At 34.5% G+C, this 16,235-nt stretch overlaps 1 protein-coding gene across 1 annotated transcript; it reads left to right on the forward strand.

Annotated features, from left to right (window-relative positions):
- Positions 1 to 1,924: 1,924 nt before the first annotated feature.
- Positions 1,925 to 16,175, forward strand: LOC121970068 (pre-mRNA-processing factor 19-like). The gene is made up of 18 exons (XM_042520480.1): positions 1,925 to 2,073; positions 2,181 to 2,266; positions 2,413 to 2,484; positions 4,021 to 4,083; positions 4,582 to 4,668; positions 8,872 to 9,004; positions 9,087 to 9,205; positions 9,552 to 9,668; positions 10,044 to 10,139; positions 10,233 to 10,292; positions 11,843 to 11,917; positions 14,091 to 14,195; positions 14,365 to 14,481; positions 14,568 to 14,645; positions 14,733 to 14,829; positions 15,100 to 15,151; positions 15,267 to 15,337; positions 15,825 to 16,175. The coding sequence occupies exons 1-18, from the start codon at positions 2,061 to 2,063 to the stop codon at positions 15,950 to 15,952; spliced, it is 1,569 nt and encodes a 522-aa protein (XP_042376414.1). The 5' UTR covers positions 1,925 to 2,060; the 3' UTR covers positions 15,953 to 16,175.
- Positions 16,176 to 16,235: the final 60 nt, after the last annotated feature.

A 16,235-nucleotide genomic window follows, 5' to 3' on the forward strand; every position in this document is an offset into this window, starting at 1 on the left:
AGGCTGAAATTGATATAAACTGCGTGGATGTCTGTGTTATTGTTTGTTTATTATTGTTATTATTCCAGCCGCTTGTGGCTGAGGTATATGGCGATGTAGAAAGTTTCAGATTGTTCGTTGTACAGGGGAAATGCTGTCGAAATTTCTTCGGACAGGGACTCCTCCGGGGCGTGACATTATCAGCATAAGTTGGACATTCATTTTTGGTATATGTATCTCATCTAGACAAACATCCCAGACTAGGAAAGCCACTGACTGTCCCAAGTAATGCAACCCACATTTGAAAATTTTCTTTATTACAAGCATCAAATGTTGCATGAGGAGCGTCCACCAAGGAATAAAGAAGTTGAATCTTGCAGTGAGACAACCTCTTTAAAATAAACTCGTCCCCTCCAACGGTACTAAAAAGGTTACGCTCAGATGCCTATTTTTCAGAATAAAATGATAAAATTATGAACATAATCTAGCACGAGTCGTCGTGACAAACAAAATATATATATGAATAATATCACATATATCTATCAAGCAAAGAATTGCACAGTTCAAACATTGGTTCAAGCATTCTTTCGCCTTTCTAGATAAGTTTTCTCCCTTATATAAAAAAGTGCTTGCTCACTTCTAAGAGGAGTGCCTCCCAATGTGAGAAGGACGAATATAGAATTTTAAGTTTGGGAGGGGTTGTATATTAAGTGACGAAAATAATTATTAAACGTATTATATAATAATGATCTCTTTAAATTTTCAAAATGCATAATGTATATTTAGTTGAAATGTGAAAAATAAAGATGTGTGTTAAAATAAAAATAAAACTTACCATTATACCAACTATACATATATTTCAAAATGGGGTAAAACGGTAAAATAATATATATACTAATAAAATTAATAAAATTTCTTTATAAAATTATGTTATTAAAAAATTTTGGAGGATTATAACCCCCTCATATCCTAAAATAGATCCGCTCTTGAATGTGAGTGATCAATGTGATGTAAAAATATAAAATCTATCGTTCAATGGTTCTCCCATGATTACTACACTCTATATTTTATTGAAAGAGAGTAAATTAGAAAATCAAAATTAATTATCATATAAGAAGATGATTTATTGATTTTTATCAAAATTTGATCTTACTTAATTTTATAAGTTTAATGTGTGATAATCAACTAGACTTATCCTAAATAATAACCCTCCGTAGAATGACATGCGGCTTGTATGCATGCAAAGACATACGTGTCTCTCCACTTTGTAGCCACGTGAGTTTGAGCAACATGCATCATTTGGCTCCTTGCCGAGCAAGGAACCATAACCTCCGTGCTTCAGCATCAGGCCTTGTGACACTCCACTGGCTACGTAGCGTGAAACATGCAAATGAGATCCTCTGTCCAAGTGTCGATCAAACGGATTAAATCATATCTTAAGAATGTAGTGTACATCATTAAAATATTATAGCCGTCCGATCGACGCTGGAACATGAGGACATAACATTTTGAGAACAGAGGATCTCATCTCGAAACATGAAAGGTATGTGGTATAATACTGATCGAGTCACGTGGGTTAAGTCTGTAAAAGAGAATGGTGATAAATATCGACTACTTTACTAACATCATTTGAGTTTGAGCTTGCACAAATATTCACATCCTTTCTTGCTCTATTTCAATCATAATGCCACTCACCTAAATTATTTATATTCACATTTTCCCAATGAAGAGTAATGTATTTTTTTTACATAAAAATATGGGAAAACATAAACACTACTATTTTATAACTGTCTCAGTTTTAAAGATTATTTTTTAATTTAGTAAATTTTTATTTTTAAATATATTTTATTAAAAAAAAATAGCCTGACGAGCTTGAGCCTGAACCCCAAACGCAACTCGATGCGCTCACCGGACTCGAGTTGATCAACATTGGAGACTCGAGAGGCATTTTATAAAACCCTACGCCCAATTTCTCGCGCTCTTCCTCTCTCTTGCCGTCGCTCTGAAGCTTCGCGGAACCCTACCGCCGAGCTCCTCATTCGCTGCCGAATTCACCGGCGAAACCCTCGCTTGAATCAGAAATGATCTGCACGAGTAAGATCCTCTTTCCTTTGTCCATCTGCAATCCGTATGGTTTCTGTTCTTGCTCCTCCGGTGCAATTTAGGGTTATGACCACGCCTTCTCCCTCTTTTCCTTCTAGTCTCCGGAGAAGTTCCGGAGGAACCGGTTGTTTCTAAGAGATCCGGCCTTCTCTTCGAGCGGCGGTTGATCGAGCACCACATTGCAGTATGATTTCCTCCGCCTCTTCTCCCCGTTGATTTCCTACTTCTTATCTTTCGTTTATGAAGGTCGAGAGGTTATTAGCTCGCTGGTATACTTCAGTTTGTCATCTTACATTTGGCCTTTTTTTTTCCTGCTGTTTCTTTTTTAAGAATCATGGAAAATGCCCCGTTACCAACGAGGAGCTCAGCATGGACGATCTCGTAGCTGTGAAGACAGATAAGGTGCATTATCCCAATTCAATATTGCCGTTGGTTACTGTGGTTTTTAACTTCTTATGGTAGAAAGTGTCATGGAGTTGAATACTTTGTGAGAAAGACTATAATTTTAAGAAACATAAAAAAAACATTGAGCACTTCTTTGCTAATTTGTTGGTTTCATTTTAGAATTAGTGTGTTGGACACTAGAAACAACATTGTTGACAAAGAATTAGACATTCCATTTGCTCGTCTAGTTTAGGGTTGGAAGATGGTGTACTTTACTTTTCTCAGGGAGAAGAGCTAATTGAAAGAAGAAGGGGATCATACTGTTTCATGTCCTTCTACTTTCTATTTTGAAGCTCATTTAGCAATTCAATGTGCACTGTCTATAGTACATGAATGCTTCATTGTCCTTAGAATGTTAGAATGCTATGGTACCATACTTGAATCTTTCCTCTGTATAATCAAATGCCAGTCTGAACACACTTCAGATGCTCACTCAGTTTGATTTGTTGAATAACTAAATTTACACCAGTGTACCTGCTACTACAAGAAGGCTCCATAATAATTGTGGTAGGTACAAGATTATGTCAGCCAAAATTAGTTTGACAGGCATGAGATTGTTCCAATGTTAATATCCTGAGTATTTTTCAATTCCAATAGATTGTCAAAGAATAGATGCTGTGTATCTAAAACAAAATTTTGAATTTGTGATGACAATAACTTTTCATGTAGTCTGATGATCCTTGCACTGATTCAGTTAGCTTAGAAAAGGTAGAATATTAATATCACTGCATTAATAGTGTCCATCCTTGTCCTACTCACTAATTTGTCTTGTTTGATTGTTCATTGTAGTGGGAGGATTAACTCTACTTTCAAAATACCATGTGCATAAACAACAATTAATCCCATTTTGTTTGGTTGAGAATTTTCACAACCCCATGCGATGTTGATTCCTTAACTATGCTGAGAGGATATCTGATATATTATATTGTCTAGCCACACTTCCCCTCCTTTCTACTTTTGATGTTTTTCCTGCCATTCATGACATAATCTTTGTCCTTGTTCAACAGCATAATTATGCATATAACACAAGATTTCTAACTGGCCAATGCATCAACAGCATGAGTACAGTATTGATTGTTTAACTTGCTAAGATTTGCATGATCTTTTCTTCCTTAACTACTTTGTTTTCTTTAAGCCTTTATTGACACAAATAGATATGTGGACCATCTTGTATCTTGCTCTACGATGTTCTTCCAATTATTTTTTGTATTCATTTTAGAAGCTAAAAGTGGTTGTCGTGATAAATATGATGTACCATTGTCTTTTCAGTTAAAAATTCTTGATAAATATGCTAGCAATTGAACATCCTATTGTATATCTAATTCTTAAGAAATTACTGATGTACTATGCTTGAAAAAGTCAGGCGTTAGACAAATAAGATATATGAAATGTTACAATCATTGCAAGTTAACAAATTAATGCATGGTACTGAACAATGCCATTTTTTATATTTTATTGTCTTCCATGTTTTTTTTTTAATTATTCTTCTGGTAGGTAGCGAAGCCAAGACCATTGCAAGCTGCTAGCATTCCTGGGCTGCTTGGAATGTTCCAGAATGTGTGTATTCTGAACTCTTTGTTTTGAATATGGATTGCAATTTATTCTTTTAGTTACGTTAACTGTCTAGTTGTTTTATCAATTGAATGCGATAAATGTCTTTTTCCTTGAATTCTATGTGTTGCATGAATTTTTAAATAATCTGACCTGCTTTTATGTTCTTTCTAGTAAATGGGTTGAGGATGAGTTTCTTCTTCCTACTACGATGTAATCTTATTCTTTGCACAACTTGTAAGATAGATAGATGGCAATGGTGGATAATAAAAAAAAGATCTTTCGAGTAATTTCACCTCTTCAATAGTGTTAGTTTAGAACTTAATCCTGATTATTATGCATCACCTAGTATAGATTTGATTGTGTGGCCTGATCATGTGCTTGTATCAGTTTGTTGCCATGGCTTGTCCTTATCCTAATTTTCTAGAATAATCCTTCTTTATACTTTACAGCCAATGTATTGATCCTTAAAGAATTTATGTTGTTTTTCTTCTGCTGAAACAGGAATGGGATGCTCTGATGCTTTCTAATTTTGCACTTGAGAATCAATTACACACAGCTAGGCAAGAGTTGAGTCATGCTTTGTATCAGGTATGAAAACTCTTGGACAAGTGCATGTTTTGGTTGTTGACCAGCTACTTTATGCATCAGAATGTTTTGTTTTTGCCTTTTGCGCATATAGCTATAACATAGTTTTATCTTTAATTTGGTCATTTACTTTTCTCATTGAAGTTTGTTGTATGGATTAAAGCTTTGAGGATATAGAAGTTTTAATTGCCTATGTAGTTTCCTAATTATCAGATTAAACTGAAGAAAACATGCTTAGTTCACTAGGAAATGAATATATTGTTTTACCCCCAAATTATAGGCAATAAGTAGTAAAAGAAATCTGCAATTAAGTACACTCCAAAGTTGGATGATGTTCAAAACTTGATCAGAGGGTTGATTAAATGTATTTAGGTAAGTTAGATGCTAATAGTTGCTTGAAATATATCCTCATGTAGCGTTTTGTCTGTAAACTTTATTTGGAAGGCTTTACCCGGAAGAATTTCCATTCTTGATTTATTTGCGTGTATAAATATGTAAGTAAACCTCATTGTCCAATCATTCACAATCTAGCTTCAGTAAGCAGCAGTATTCCTTTATCACGTATTGATTATATAACATGTCCAGTTTCCTAAAACTAATCATGTTGGTTTGGATCACATTCATCATGCAAGTGTATTTTTGTATTAAACAACTTTTAATATTGGGCTAAAGGACCTGAATATACAAACTTGTAGCCAGATGTTTGAGAAAGATTTGACACGTATTTGATTTTGTTAACAAGGACAATCTTGCTAGTTTTGATTAGTTTTGTAGGAAATATGTCAAATAGACAAGGTTCTAAAATTCGCTAGACGCTAGACCAGCGCTTAGGTCCCCTAGGCGGGGATTAGGCGCCGCTAGGCGGATTCCTCGGATTAATAAGATTTATTAGAATTTTTTAATTTTAAATATAAAATATCAAAATATAAATTAATTAATAATAGTTATTAGAATTTTTAAATTTTAACTATAATATTATTAGAATATAAATAAATTAATAAAATTTATTAGGATTTTTTTTTTAATTTTAAATATAAAATTATGAATATAAATATGATTTATATGGATTAATAAGATTTATTAGAATTTTTTAATTTATACCTAAAATATTATAAATTAATTAATAATAGTTAATCCTAATTTTTAAATTTTAAATATAATATTATTAGAATGTAAATAATTAATAAAATTTATAAAAAGATTTAGATTTTAAATATATTTTTTATTTAGTTTGTTGGGATAATTGAATTAGGGGTATAAAAACCTATTGAAATTACCCTAATTAAGTGAGGAATTGTTTAATTAAATAAATAATTACAAAAAAAATAAAAAAGAAAAAATAAAAAAGAAAAATTGCGAACGTTGAACTACACGTGGGATGCGTCCACTGCCGCCGCCGCCGAACGCGTTCCCGGATGCATCCTCCGTCGCTAGACCTGTCGTCGGAAGCTTTCGGCGGCACCGGAAGCTTCGCCGGAGGCTTCCGGCAGCATCAATAGCGCTAGCGTCGCGTCCTGTGTTGGACGCGACCCTGGCGCTGCTAAGCAGATTATAAGAGATTATAAAAATTAAGTAGATTATAAATTAAGCACAACAATAATGAAATAAGAGCATGATATTTGCATGTAAGCAAAACCAAACTTCTGTAGTTAAAGTTGTGACATCAACCTTGATCAATAAAACCCTTGAGATGGTGGAGTACTCAGGTAGTAGGAGCACAAGTAGAGGCTACAATTGTTGTGCCTGTGTTCGTGCGAGACACAAATATCAGATGTGAATTCTCATAGTAATTTTGATAGTTGGGTTGTGAGCAATGTTGTAGTCTCATTTGCTTGGTTCTTGCGTTGCTTCTCAGCGGTTGGGTTGAGCAGAGAGGTGCTCCCCTTTCCCTAATTCTGATGTTACATCACAGTAGTTTTGATGGCTGGATGAAAATCTTGCTGCCTTCCACTTGGTTTTGGTGTCATGTCAGAATTGCAGTTGGGCAATGAGAAGACGTGTCCTCTCTGCTGGGTTCTGGCATTATATTGTAGTAATTGCAGCAGTTGGCTTGTGAGAAATAGGTGTGCTTCTGCTTCTTGGTTCTAGTGTATCTTCAGCCAGTTGTCTGTTGGTTGGTTCACTGAAATTGTACTCCCCACTATTTGCAATTCTACCATGCAGCTATCATTAGAAAGACATTATTGAGCTTGATGAACTTGTAACTGATTCCATCATTGAACAATATAGGCGAGTGTGAATAAGCCCTCAATAGAAGATATTTCAACGTTCCAAAATATCTATTACATAAGCAGAAGAATTGCTGTTTTTGGAAACAGTGTTCGAGGTGGAGAGAAAAAATGCCATTGATCTTGAAGCCTAGTTATCTGGATTGGAGATTTTCCTTGTAGCAGAACGGAACTGCTCTGGCTAACAACAGGCAATCACTCAGTTGTTGTGACAGACAATGGTTCTCACAAGCATCACAGTTAGCTGCATTTCATGGGAGGGATAGATTGGGAAATATATTAAGAAGAAGCAACATCAAAGGATACTGCTGCCATGCTCTCTCAAGAGGAGAGAGGTGTGATTGTGTGGTCACAGGAGTTCTGGTGTTGCCTCAGGAAGACAGTGGCTTGAGGTGGAAGGATTGCATGCAAGAGAAGATTTGATTTAGTCGTGTGTTCATGGGATATCTTTACATTGCTGGAGGCAGTGGTTGATGGAGTTGCCGACTATTGAAGAGATTGTGCACTGCATGTGGAAGGGCTCCCAGCAGTGGAGATCACTTGTCATGTCACCTGCCTTCTTTGAAAACAAAAGACATCATGCATAAGGTTGCAGATGTGTGGTTGATCCTGCTTGGGAAGACACTGTTCTCAGTCAGGCTTTGTTGCAAACAGAGTTGCTGTCAAGAGATACTGTAATTGCATGCAACCAGTTGAGCAGGAGTTCTTGCTGCTAAAAATGAGTGAAGAGTTGGCTTATCAGACTAGGAATGAGGAGATAGAGAGGAGGAGAGAGGATCAAGAGGGGGAGGTTGTCAGCCTCCCTCTCAAGGGAATAGCTCTTAGAAAACTCTAGTAAGGATGCTCAAATACCATGTAGAAATTAGGGCAAATAGAATCAGGTATATTGTATATGTTTATGAGTAATCACAAAGTGTATATAGGAGTTTGGAGATAACCTTAAACCTAAAATATTAATATAAAGATACTAATACGAGACTAAATCAGCTACAACAATAATCCTATTAATAGTACCTCTTAACTGTTTTTAGTTTTCCTATGATCAAACTCAATTACTCCACACAGTTAAACATGTGTATCTTGTTTTTGTTGTCGTTGATTTTTTGATTGAATTATCCAAATGAGTCTATTTTCAATTGTCTTGTCATTTTGTCACAACCATCAAGTAATGAAATTCCTCTTCAGTCTTTCAATGCCTCTCCATTCTTGGTGAATTAGCAGTTATTTTTCACATGAAACTTGGTCTAAATTGCTGAATTTTGGTTTGATTGTACCAGTCATTTAGCTTTTTCATGTTTGACACAGTGGGCTTTCTAGGTTAGACCCACAATGTAGTTTTTTAAGTGAAGTTGTTCATTTAGGTGTGAATGTCTAATTCATGTGGTAGATGTAAGATGGTGCTGTGGTGTCACTTTAAACTCCTCGCTGTAATTCCTATTGCCATTGTTGGCACTGTATTGGCTCTTTGATTATCTACTTTTGTTTTTTTTCCTAAACTAATGGCTTTGTTTGTTATCTGGAGATGATTAAAGGAGTCATTTTCTATTTAACATATCAAAGATGTTACTTTACTTTTTTCCCCTCCTAATTGGTTCTTATGTGATGATTGACCATTATTTGTTGGATATATATGCTTGAATGTTCGATCATAATAGTTCTGTTGTATTCTCACAATAATAACTACATACATCAAATTCTCCATCTTATCATTGTGTATTTCGTCCATTTATTTTTTCTTGTATTTTTAATTTCCCAACTGATTTATCTGTTTTGTGGGGGAAATCTGTTTGTTTAAATTCCAAACCATCTAAATATCTTTAGAGACCTCTGTCTTTCGCTGTATATATATATATAGCATTTTCACTTTAGTAACTAGTCAATTGTTCTTTTCCACCTTACCCATGTCTTTCTCCAGTTTATATTGTTTTATCACTGTAGGGCAGATAACTTGTTCTATACTAACTGCATTATGCTCCAGCATGATGCTGCATGCCGGGTTATAGCTAGACTGAAGAAGGAAAGAGATGATGCAAGAGTGCTTTTGTCTCTGAGTGAGAGACAAATACGTGCTGAATCTGCTGATGCAGCTGTTGTCAGCAATGGGAAAAGAGGTTCTGAAAACCCTAAACACAAGATCTGAAATTATATATTTGTAACAGAAATTTATTTCATTGCCTTTGATTATATTTGCAGCTATAGAAAGCGAGTTTGGTCCTGTTGCGAAGAAAGTTCGTCCTGGTATAAATCCTTCTATTATTGCAGAACTTACTGAATGCAATGCTTTGCTTTCTGGACAGAGGAAAAAGCGCCAGGTAATTTCTCTATGCTTTAGGTTATGCTCTTCCATGTAGTATTTGTTGGTGAAAAGAAGCAACAGTACCATCACCGACAAACTATAAACCTCCCAAATATTTTTTGGTTAGATTTTGTGTTGAAAGACAAAGCCAACTCCACCTAGTGGGATAAGACTTGGTCGTTGTATTTTGTGTTGAAAGGCAAACATTTATATGGATCAAACATTTGGAAAGAGAAACTTATTAAGAGGAGTGCATATGCAGAATCTTGTGGTTTTCAATTTGATTTGTTTATGAAAATGCAACAACAATACATTACATTTAAGGCATCTTGAAGCTGCATCTTATGTTTTTCTTGTGTTAGATCCCAGCTACGCTGGCTCCTGTTGATGCACTGGATGGATACACTCAGGTTGCTAGTCATCCACTTCACAAGTCGAACAAGCCAGGGATTCTTTGTATTGATATTGATGCTTCCAAGGTAGGATATTTCAGTGATTGTTTATTCAAGGATGTTTATGTAATGGTTTTTACATTAATCTAAAATGTCCTTTTAGCTGTAATTTGTGCAATACTTTAGAGTAGTTACTCATTAATCTCTTTTTAAGTATTAAAAGTTTGACGCCTTAATAGTTTTTTTTAATCAATTGACCTATTTATAACTCTTTCATTTTCTTGATCTAACCTTAATAAGCATTTGAGAGCATATCTGGGCATCATGTGCTGGTGTTCTTGTGTTAGTCACTTGGATTTGTCAATGCTCAATAAAAACCTCATATGAAACTGATGCATGTTCAAGATAAGACTTCTTAATTATATACTGTTGTACTAATCCAGTGGTTGTACTAACTAACAGGACATAATTGCTACTGGTGGTGTTGATTCAACTGGAGTTCTTTTCAATAGGACATCAGGTCAAATCTTATCGACACTCACTGGTCACTCAAAGAAGGTATTTGCCTATGCCCTTGATAACTTCTATCATTCGGTTGCATTTGTTTTCTTATTTTCCCCCTTTTTGTTGGGTACTTGTTCCTTAATTTAGGTCACCAGTGTCAAATTTGTTCCTGGTGAAGAACTTGTTATAACTGGGTCAGGTGACAAGGTTAGTGGGATCAATGTTTCGTTTTCATTCTTAAGTTTAGTTTGAAGTGTCCATTCATTATTGTGATCCTTGTTATGTATAGATCTATTCTTTTTTCTGCAAAATGAGCATTAAAGACTATTCTTTCTTTACTCCGGAAACTCATTTGTTTTTTCTTCACTTTATATTTGCTCTATTTACCTTGACCACCATAATCATTTTAACTTGTGCTTTTGTGGTCAATGGGGAATTTATGACTAAGTTTAGTAAAAGCATAACCTATTTATGATTGGATCTTGTATGAAGCTTAATGAACATTAAAATTTTAGATTATTCTATTTGATTTAATTTTATATTCAGATAATCTTATTCCTTGATTTAGAAAAAAGTAAACACAAACTTTTAAAAATTGAAATTTGATACTTGTATTCAAAATGTATACCAGTGGAATTACAACCAAGGTTTTAAAATGTGTTTCCGAGCCACAAGCAGCTGCATACTGCATAGCACAAATGTGATATGAAGAGGCAATATGCATTCATATTATTATTATTTTCTTAAATAGTAATATTGGTAAAAAGGATTGATGTTTATCCAATGAAGTATGTTAATCCATATGTCCAATTCAAAATTCCACATGAAAAAAAATGTCAATCATATAAAATAAATGTCATACTATATAACAATGTTGAATAGGCCATGTTTATTAGTAACATGCATATTGTAGTTTTTAGTACTTACAATTGAATTTTTAAGTTGACACAAGTTACGAGCTGCCATGTTAAAAATATAAAATCACAAATAAACAGGAGAAAACCTTAAACACATAACAATGATGAAATATTTCATATTTCACATTTGGATCTTGGAAAACAAAAATTACAATAAAAATATAAAATTCAATGATTGATGGTCATTAGTTCAAATTACAGAAAAACACATAGCTACTTTAGAATTAGTGTCATAGTACATTATCAAAATATAGATGACATAATGTCAAGTGCAACTTATAAAGTAAATATTTACTTAGATCCACCTGGATCACTTGCGTTGCTTAGACTGTGCAGTGGTCCATGTTTTTAGAATGGACGGCACCAATCACAATAATTATTCTTTAGTGCAGTAAATCACCAATAAGTTTTTATGTTTTAATATCATCAAATAAACTAAATAAGTTTTATTTATTTATTTATATATCTGGCTTGCCTATTTGCATGGGCTCCTGCCTAGACATCCATAATGCCCCAAAGTATTGCATCTCATACATGCGATCTGTTCCCTTGTCTAAAATGCCTTGATGACTGTGGCCTAGGCTGATACAATGGTTGCAACCACAAATTCTATTCATTTTTTTTGCTAATACACAATTATATTATACCATGAAAATTAGATGGAAAATTATGAATCTATTATTTTTTTAGATGTGAGGGTGCATCATTTTGTTTCGATACATTATTTTTTGGGATTCAAATGAAACATTGAAAAAAATATAGCAGCCCTGTTGTGATTTTTTCATAGGTTCATGACAATACTTTGCTATCTTTCTTATTGCATTGATTATGATTCTGCAGACAGTACGCATTTGGCAAGTGACTGATGATGAAAATTATGATTGTCGTCATGTGTTACGGGACCACACTGCTGAGGTAGCTTATGATTAAATTCTATCTATCTTTGATGATTTTAGATATCAGTGGGATATTTTTTTCCACTAATCCAATAAATTTCAATACTGAAATAACTCATCACTATTTAGGTATTTAAGATTGTCTATTTTGTATCCTTCTGCATGTAGTGGTTTAATTGGTAAAAGTTAGTTTTGTCAATTTTCTGTGGTTTGGCAATTAGCTTTTATTTACTACTTTTTTGTTCACTTGATTTACGTGGAATGATTCAGGTGGATTAAAGAATATGTTGATCAGATGAAAAGTGTCATGCACTCGATTTGTTTGTTTAGATTATTTGCTCTTGCCAGTTAAAGTTGCTAGTTTAAGTCATATAATTTGCTAAGTTCAATTTTTGTGTCTAGAATCTTGGATATCTAGTTTGAGATATTTCTAGTTCTTTGGAGCGGTTCTATGACCCGGAGGTGCCATGGCGCAACGGTATAAAGTTGTTCCTGTGTGACTTGGAGGTCAAGGGTTCAAGTCTCGGAAACAATCTCTTATAAAGAAGGGTAGGATTGCGTACAATAGGCCCTTTTCCGGGATTCCGCATTGGCTGGAGCTTTGTGCAACGGGGTGTTGTGCACCGGGGTGTCCTTTATGGTTGAGATCTAGTTGTGTTAGTTTGATACTTGTGGAAATTTAAAGTTCTTTTTGCACGTTCCTCATTCGCTCAATATTGAGCTAGTTCTTTTACCAAGGAATTAAAATTTATGATATTCTATATGGGGGGTTGCTTTCTGATGTGTGACATATTGTTTGCTTTACATAAAATGGCTAAAAGTTATTTCCATTAACTTATGTTGCTACTATATAGGGTTGGCTACAACATTCTTGTCTTGACATTAGTTCTACAAATAAAAACCATAATTAGTATATATCTTCCATGTTCTCCATACTTAATTTTGATTATCTCAAGACTGTCCCTTCTTGTCTGCCATCTTACACTTTAGTAGAGAATGTACAGGTTATGTGTATACTACAAGAAATTTAACAGCTTTGTCCCTGCCACCTGATACTTTAAGTACAGAATGTTCCGGTCATGAGTATAAAATCAGGAAACCTAATAGCTTGTGGATTTTATTTTATTTATTAAAATCTTCCAATGGCATGCAATGTGCTGTGCTCATATGCTTTTGGTTTTAGAATAGCTCAACAATCTGTCTGTTCATCCGTCTTTGTAGCTACTAGATTGGTTGTTGCTAACAGTCAAAACTGGAGGTGAGGGGTTCATGGTGGGGAAATATTCTTCTATTTGAAAGAGAGTACTGTCCTGCAAATACCAATGGAAAGGATTCCAACAAGGAGATCTATGATGGACCATGATCTGATTAGCATTCTTAACTGCCTTTGTCCTAGCCTTCTGTCTAGGCAGTTAAAATGAGAAGTAATCATTTGATAGTTCTTTTTGTTTCTTAATCACCCAATACTTTTAATGCGGTTTTGTTGGCCATACATCTAGCCTATAACAAATCTCTTTTGACCTTATGGCTACAGAACAATCACACAAAAATTCATCATCTTCTCGTTGAGTAGTTGGATTTAGTATTTCAGAATCCTCGTAGATTTTGTTTGTCAAACTAGTTTCAACTATTCCTTGATATTCTCTTTTTGTATTATTGCTAATGGTGCATGAGGATCACACAATTTTGCTGGCTTATTATTTTAAACACCTATCATTTCTCATTGTTGAATACTATTTTCATCAATTTTTCTGTTGAATGATATATTAAATTTCTCATTTTTTTTGTTGATCTAGGATAACTATTCCTTCAAATTTTATTTTAGTATTGAAAAAGTTGCAGTGCATTTCATTCAAGTTTACTTGCCTCATGGTTTAGTTTTGAAAGTTTTTCTTCGCTGTCTCCATAGTAGTAGATATTCTAAATTTATTTTAGCTAAATATTCTTCAACAAACACAATATGATTTGTGAAGGATATAAACTAGACACATCTCTAATATCACTAGTGACTAGTAATCATATGATAGTCAATTTTTTGGAAGCTTCCTTAGTTAAATTTTATGAATGAATCTATGAGCTGGAAACTTCCATAACATGAAGCTAATCTTTCCTAGACCTCTTTATCTTGGAACTTTGTTGCCATTTTCATACTTCATCTCAATTTTGTAGTTAATATTTTCATACTGCCATAGGTACAAGCCGTCACACTACATGCTACAAATAAGTACTTTGTTACTGCTTCTATGGATAACACTTGGTGTTTCTATGACCTCTCTACGGGATCTTGCCTCACTCAGGTATTTCTTTCCCATACACTTATTTTGTGTTATTTTCTCTCACATTATCCTTGTAGTCTCCACTATCTTTCTTCCTCCATCTTCTCACAATTCACTTATATGCATGCCCTAAATGCTTGCAGATATTTATACCACTTGATTATAGATAACAGAAAATATACATATGCAGGTTGGTGAAGCTAGTTCAGAGGAGGGCTATACTTCAGCTTCCTTTCATCCTGATGGTCTTATTCTAGGAACTGGCACTACTGGAGCCCTTGTCAATATTTGGGATATAAAATCTCAGGTACAAGTTTTAAGGGTGATAACTTATTAGACACAAAGATAGTTTGACTTCTTCTAACTACCATTTGGCTAATGATTTTTGTGCAGTCAAATGTTGCAAAGTTCGATGGACATGTGGGATCAGTGACTGCTATGTCATTTTCTGAGAATGGCTATTTCCTAGCGGTATGTCTCTTTTTGGAGATGCTTTAAGCAGTCAGATGTTCATATTGTCTGATAGGATGTGTATGCATATTACTTGACATTGGTCAGACTGCTGCTATGGATGGTGTTAAGCTTTGGGATCTCAGGAAGCTAAAGAATTTCAGATCCTTCGCTCCATATGATGCAAATACTCCAACAAACTCCGGTATGCTAATACTACGTGTTGCCTAAAACATTTCTAATTTAGTAGCTACATACAGTTCATATGGTCTGTCATGATTTAATTCAAAATATGATTTATCAGCATTTTTGTGCTCATGATTTTTTTAACTCACAATTCCACCATACATAACTTCTGTGTTGAATAAGTGTTTCAGCTCGAGACTTAGTTGTTTAAGATGGAGAAAATAGGAATTTTATTTTATATTTTTTAACTTGCCAATGTACTAACTGAGAAATATCATCTTTGTTGCAGTTGAGTTTGATTTCAGTGGGTCCTATCTTGCTATTGCTGGTTCTGATACAAGGTTTGTATGCCGCTTGGGATTTTATATTATTCATCATGCATTATAAAAAGATTAAAAATTCATCAGGAGCCAATTATTTGAGATTTTAGTATCATTCCCTTTATGCAATTTGCAGAGTGTACCAAGTCGCCAATGTGAAGCAGGAATGGAATCTTATCAAGACATTCCCCGATTTATCTGGAGCCGGTATCATTTTTTTTACCTTTCAAATGCACAATATCTGAGGTCAAGAATAACATGAGAGTTCGTGAATTTTTAGCTACCATTATATATACCTGCCTGTATAGATACCTATCACGCAATGATGCTTATGCCTATCTTAGATATCTACTCTATTCAAACTCATCATATAGAATGTCAAGATTGGTATTCATGGTGTGAAGGGCTGGATACTACTAACATGTCAGGTCCCTTCCAATACCTGTTAATATTTGACCAGTTATCACTATACATGGAGAAAAAATGGCCATAAAATATGTGTATGCTGTTATTACAAGTCACATTATTATTTTTGGATATTCTTTAAGTGTTTAAATCATAGCTGTACGAATAAAAGGTACTCAATACTTAATACCTCTGTAATGTGAAAGTGACTTGATAATACCCCATTCCATTAGGAAAATATGTTGTGTGATGTTTTTGTTCTTAATGAATTATTCTACTTTGGATGCAGGGAAAATCACGTCCGTGAAGTTTGGAGCTGATGCAAGATACATGGCAGTCGGTTCCATGGACCGCAATCTACGGATATTTGGAATCCCAGGGAATGAACGAGAGGACCCGAAATCCCCAGCTCATTGATTGGGTTTGCTTCATTTATCTTACTCTGAAGGCTTTATCTATAGCTAATTTAATGGAGCAGTTTCAAAATCACTTGGGACTCTCAGCATCCTCTATCATTATTTTTTGTTTATCCCCGATGTGACATTGTAAGCAAATGGAATTTGGAATACGGATTGGGTTTGGACGGTTCAAACTTGTATTAATGATAATGTACGGTGAGCCATAATTTATTGGTGAGTAATGCTTAATTCCATCAACGAGCGTTGAAAGGATAGGTGAGTAATGCGGGAAGCGGATGCAA

Source organism: Zingiber officinale, chromosome 4A (assembly GCF_018446385.1).
Source record: "Zingiber officinale cultivar Zhangliang chromosome 4A, Zo_v1.1, whole genome shotgun sequence".
Taxonomy (NCBI): Eukaryota; Viridiplantae; Streptophyta; class Magnoliopsida; order Zingiberales; family Zingiberaceae; genus Zingiber; species Zingiber officinale.

What these genes read in the sequence shown, in the direction of transcription:
- LOC121970068 (XM_042520480.1), top strand. An exon ending in TGATCGAGCACCACATTGCA is followed by an intron (nt 2,267 to 2,412) that starts GTATGATTTCCT and finishes TTCTTTTTTAAG; the next exon opens with AATCATGGAAAATGCCCCGT. An exon ending in TAGCTGTGAAGACAGATAAG is followed by an intron (nt 2,485 to 4,020) that starts GTGCATTATCCC and finishes TTCTTCTGGTAG; the next exon opens with GTAGCGAAGCCAAGACCATT.